Source organism: Austrofundulus limnaeus, unplaced genomic scaffold (assembly GCF_001266775.1).
Source record: "Austrofundulus limnaeus strain Quisiro unplaced genomic scaffold, Austrofundulus_limnaeus-1.0 Scaffold1000, whole genome shotgun sequence".
Taxonomy (NCBI): Eukaryota; Metazoa; Chordata; class Actinopteri; order Cyprinodontiformes; family Rivulidae; genus Austrofundulus; species Austrofundulus limnaeus.
The window spans coordinates 65,312-71,176 of record NW_013953402.1 but is presented as its reverse complement, the minus strand read 5'-3'; the positions used below and the strand labels follow the sequence as shown (position 1 = coordinate 71,176).

Genomic DNA, 5,865 nt, shown 5'->3' with positions numbered 1-5,865 from the left:
TCAGAGGGGACAGGAGCTGAGACCAGTCAGAGGGGACAGGAGCTGAGACCAGTCAGAGGGGACAGGAGCTGAGACCAGTCAGAGGGGACATGGATCTCACAGCATTGATGGTGTTTCTGTCTGTCTGCAGCTCAGGTAGGGCTCTCTCATCATCAGGTCTTACCTGATCACTCTAACCTGATGTTCACTTGTTTTTTCCAAACCTTTTTAGACAAAGGTGATGTTTTGTATTAATAACTTAGCAGGTGTAGCTTCTCAAAGACATGATAAATACAGACAAACAACTGGACTGAAGAGGTTTTGCCACCCAACACGGACTTGTTCCTTCAATGAAGTTTTCCTTTTTTTCAACTGTTTGTGAAACTGTGTGTAACTTAAACACACATGCAGATTGAGTTACACACATTTAACTACAGAGAGTTGTTAGGGTCTTTTTAGCCAGTGGTCTTTGGTTGCCTGGCTCACAAAGACCTGTTTCGGTCTCGTAAAGGTGTGTTAGAGGGAAACTGACTGACTGGGTATCAGGCTCAGTGTTTGGTCTAAGACCACTTCCTCTGTTTAAAGTTGGTTCTTCTTGTTTGACATAGATGATTTCCACCCCCACAAAAATATAAAATAAAAACCATCTGTCTTCTCTGTGGAATGACCTGTCCTCAGCAGTGTCTCCTTTGTCCTTGAGGTGTAGGTGTCCAGCTGAGTTGAGCTGCTCCTCTGTGTCTGTGGGGGTCTCTGAACCCTCCCCCTGCACTGACCTCACTCTGCTCACTTTGGGCCCGGTCCTGTTAGTTTTCAGATGTTCTGTCTGGAGAACATTCTTCTAAGGTATTCTCCAGTGATGTATGGGATGATAATCTTTGTGTTTATTTTCCTGTCCCGTCTCTTCTGACCTGTGGGAGATGTTTCACCCAGCGCTGTAAAGTTCTGACAGTCAATTTGTGTTCCAGCGGACAAAACGCTGTAGCATGAGTTCTTCTTAACGTAAAAACAAACAAATCATCAAAACACAACAGCTCTGACAGTCTGTCAAACCAGACAACAATCATAAAACATCTGTAAGTTCCTGCAGAGACATATGAGTTCATTAACATTGAGTTACTGYTGCAGACATGAAGCTCTGTGTTTAAATGTTGCTGACACCTGCTGGACACACAGCAGTCTGTGAATCCTCTCCTGGCATCCTGCCACAGCCGGAGAGGCCAACGCGCATCCTTCGCCGATTCCTTAAAGTGCCTGTGACAAGCCTATCCTTCAAATACAAAAAGTCAAAGAAAACATCTTTATGCTTAAGAAAATTGGCATAGTACAGATTATTTTACCCATTTTGTCACATCACTGGCCTGTTTTCTTTTGAATTTGGATCAGCCAAAGTGAAACAGGAAGTGACACCAAAGGGGAACTCATTAAAACAAAATTATTTAAACTTTATCTTTTCTTCACCTCTCTTTGATAGAGACTCAAAACAATCTAAAGAAACATCTGTGTGTGTTGTAACACTGCTCTGTTTACATTCAGACATTCCCCTTTGACATCACTTCCTGTTACTTCCACTGCAAATATCTCAACAACTGTTCATCTCAGCAGCATGAAATTTGTTTTGCAATATGCAACCATTGTTATCTTTCCAAAAATGCATCCATGTTTATCACAAAAAATTGATGTCACAGGCCCTTTAAGTTGGCGAAGACGAACCGAGGGGTGGTCAAGGTGCGCGACTCGCAGCCTGGAGGCCTCCGTGGCACCAGCACTGTGGTGTGGGAGTCTCCAGGCTGCTAGTCGCGGACCTTGACCTGTTCGTCTTCATTGATGAATGACTCATGTTGGCCTCCCCAGCAAAAAGGCGCCTGACTTYGGTCAGACACTCCAGTCTTTCCTGAGCCCTGGGGTGGCCGCACTGCGTGCAGCCGGATCGGTTGAAGGCGACGCGCACCACTCTGTGTGGCCACCCCAGGGGAGAGTGTCAGTRCCAGGAGAGGCAAACACGCTTCCCCAGGCCGGAGTGGTGGGAGGGGGAAGGGGATTCATGCTCCACAGAACAGACAGCACAGGGGCAAAATGAGGAGCACAGATCATTGTCACGGTTTCCCCAGGCGGAGGGGGGAAAGGCGAAGCAGCTCACCTCCTCGGTAGTCGATCCCAGCAGCACGGTCAGTTTGTGCTAAATAACAAATTTTGTTCACRCTGAACGGCAACACCAAACACACAACACATCACTCACCGTCATCATCTGCAGATTTGTGAGGAACAATTGGGACAGAAGTTTCCTTCAGCTGAAAGTCTTTGGGTAAATCCTGCTGATAGTAGTTTCTAAAGTAGACCAWGGTGAAATTATTTACACAAACYACAACTTTCTTTGTGATTATTGCTAGAACATTGCCATCAAAAATAAAACTAAAAAYTAAATTAAGCCACACATCTCTGTTCTCCAGGACTGTTGTAAAAACAGCAGAACTCATGCAGTAGTGTTGTGAAGAAGTGGGCGGAGTCTCTGCTTGGGTTACCAGGTGAAGGACTGGGCTCACCTTGGCGTTGCTAGATCACTGGGATTGTGACGTCACTATCCCCAGGTTTTGGAAACTGCTTGTTTGCTGACACTAAAAAAAAAAACATTTATATATTGTCAAAAAACAACTGGGAGCATTGTTTTTGCACTTGGACTGTTTCTGGAAGCAGCATAGACCTAGCCTGGCTCTTGCCTTCTTACGTAGTTCTGCTCAATTCTAGTTTCCTTCWCTGCTCCGTCTGGCATTTCTCCATAAACAAGGATTTCTCTGGCAGATTTTTAGCCGGACCAATCAGAGAACAGAACGTCGATTTTCTGCGCAGTGTCTGCTTACAGTTTATTTTACCTGGACCACTCAACAAACAGAAGAAGGAGTTTTGAACAACGTTGATTTTCTGCACAGTGTCTGCTAGTTATTTTAGCATACGGCAGTGGAGGAAGTGAATGAATCAGTCTGTGTTGATAAGGCTTCCAAATTAAAATAAATTTGTCTGACAAAGCAGCAGCTCTCATTTACAGTCGTCTCGTTCGGCTCGGTACTTCTCTCCTCTCTGCAGAGTTGTTTACAGCACACGCGATTTCCAGTTAGCTTCTTTGCTTAGCCTCCTTCACAGCRRCACTTCAGCAGAGGCCACGCCTCCTGCATGAATCGCTTCTCTATAGTCGCGAGTCCAGACCCTCGAACGAAGCAAAGTGAAGGACAAGGGTCTGGTTTTTACCAGGCTAGTATAGATCCAGTCTGAAGCATAAAAACATTTTAAAAAGTGAATTTTGCACAAATAGGTCTCCTTTAATCATTTGAAAATGCAAACCTGAAAGAACATTGATGATGAATCCAGAATCTCTGGTTTCTTGGATCCAGAGCTGAAAATGTTTTTCATGTTTCCTCTGATTTCTCCTCAGGACTCTGGGCTGAACACACAGCAGGTAAATCCAGAGAAAAATCCCACAAAATCATTCAGCGTCATTTGTTTTTATTCCACATCTTCATCTTGTTGCTTCAGTGGTGTCTGAGGTCAGACTGGTGGACGGGACCAGCAGCTGTGGAGGAAGACTGGAGATGAAGGATCAGGGAATCTGGAGAGAGGTGGAAGACAATGAACTTAACTGGACCCTGACCTCAGCAGCGGAGCTGTGCAGACAGCTGGACTGTGGATCTGTGGTGTCTCTGCGAAGATATTGGATTTCCTCTGTCTACATCATCTGTTCAGGTTGTGTCAGTGACATCATCTTGAAGTCAATCTTCTCAATCTTAAAGTAACAGAAAAAATGTTTGTTGTGCTGCAGAGGGACCTATCAGTGGACCCTTGTAAACTGGTCCAAATGAGACCATCTGTGTCCCACAGGCCTTCTGATGAACTTTAACCTGCTGCTCCTCTCCTCTCTCTGTCCAGACTCAGTCAGACTGGTGAATAGGACTGGTCTGTGCTCAGGCAGACTGGAGGTCAGGTCTGACCAGTTGACTCGGTCCTGGTCCTCAGTGAGTGAAGATGGTTTTGACCAGCAGGATGCAGAGGTGGTCTGCAGGGAGCTGGGCTGTGGTCCTCCTTCAGTCCTTCAGGGGGYRCTCTATGGAGAACCAGAGGCTCCAACCTGGAGCAGAGAGTTCCACTGTAAAGGCAACGAAGCTGCACTTTTGGACTGTGGCGATTCTATTAGAAATTATTCTGGTAAMGCTGTTGGACTTGTCTGTTCAGGTAAAGAAATGTTTCACAGTAAAGAACTACAGTTTATATTTATCTTGTCAWGTTGTAGAATKAAATGAAGGGAAAAACAAGGTGATACTGGTTCTGCACTCTGCTACACTGTTGGAGGCACCAGGTCAGATAGGCCTACTGATCCATCATTTATTCACCCAGTTAGAAATCAGACATATCAAAAAGAAAAATCAGTAGGTCCTCTGGATGGTTCTTCTTTAGTGAAACGTTTCGTCTCTCCTCCAAGAGACTTCTTCAGTCTGATGAGTTTCAGGTGAACTCAGCCTTATAAGCACTGCCTCCACATGGACAAACAGGTTAGTCATATGTAAAAGAGGACCATCGCCTAACAATAGGCTTGATTAGCTCTATTGTTCATAGAGGGTCATGATTTGACTTATATACACCAAAGTGTGATCATAAACTAGGATTACTCAATGAAGAGGAGACCAACTTTTGGATAAAAAAAAAAGTAGGTCCTCTGGACGGGTTCTTCTCAGCAGAGAGGAGAATGACCCTCTGACCACCCTCAGCAAGGACAAGAACATCATCATCCACCCAGCAGACAAAGGAGGGTGCACAGTGATTTTGAACCAGAAAGACTACCATGAAAAGGTTATGACACTCCTTAGTGACACAACCACATACGAGCCACTGAARAGAGATCCAGGAAGAAGWTGATAGAGTGCCYGAAAAAGTTAGAGCAGGACAAGGCTATTAACCGCATTCTGTACCACACATTGTACCCAGGTGAGGCCACTCCTAGTCTGTATGGTYTACCCAAAATTCACAAACAGGATGTACCGGTAAGACCTATTGTTAGCATGATTAACTCTGTCACTTACGTTTCCAAATATCTAGCGTCAGTACTTGGTCCATTAGTTGGCATTTCAGATCATCACATACAGAACACCATGGACATTGTGAACAAAGTGAGGGATGTCATCATGGAGACAGATGAAACTATGGTCTCCTTTGATGTCACATCACTCTTYACGTGCGTTCCTGTTGATAAGGCGGTGGATGTGGTCTGTGTAAGATTAAAATCAGACACCACTCTCAGCAGCAGAACCACTCTTTCCACAGAACAACTGTGCTAACTCCTGAAACTGTGCCTGGAGTCAACCTACTTCACATATGGGGTCAATACTATAGGCAGAAACAAGGGTGTGCTATGGGCAACCCAGTTTACCCTATTGTTGCAAACCTGTACATGGAGGAGGTGGGAAAAAGAGCTCAGATGTCCTTTACATTGCAGACGTTTAGAGAAACTGAGACGTTTATTCTCTAAACATGACGACCCACTGGCTTTAAAACCCCAGAACACATTATGATAAAGATTGGTTTGCTCCAAAGATCCGGTCCCCTGGCACAAACAGAGTAATATTGTGTATGCTGTTAAGTGTCAGGAAGACTGTGATCAGTTATACATCAGAGAAACAAAGCAACCATTGTTCCATAGAATGAGCCAGCACAGAAGAGCAACATCATCAGGCCAGGACTCTGCAGTTTACACTCATCTATAGGCCAGGACTCTACTGTTTACACTCATCTACAGGTCAGGACTCTACAGTTTACACTCATCTACAGGTCAGGACTCTACAGTTTACACTCATCCACAGGTCAGGACTCTACAGTTTACACTCATCTACAGGTCAGGACTCTACA

The 5,865-nt window shown here is 44.9% G+C and overlaps 1 protein-coding gene across 1 annotated transcript; it reads left to right on the top strand.

Annotated features, from left to right (window-relative positions):
• The first annotated feature begins 12 nt into the window (after positions 1–12).
• LOC106533686 (scavenger receptor cysteine-rich type 1 protein M130) lies at positions 13–4,447 on the top strand. The gene is made up of 4 exons (XM_014030111.1): positions 13–135; positions 3,404–3,427; positions 3,505–3,711; positions 3,895–4,447. Exons 1-4 carry the CDS (start codon positions 90–92, stop codon positions 4,263–4,265), a joined length of 648 nt encoding a protein of 215 aa, XP_013885565.1. The 5' UTR covers positions 13–89; the 3' UTR covers positions 4,266–4,447.
• The last annotated feature ends 1,418 nt before the right edge of the window (positions 4,448–5,865 follow it).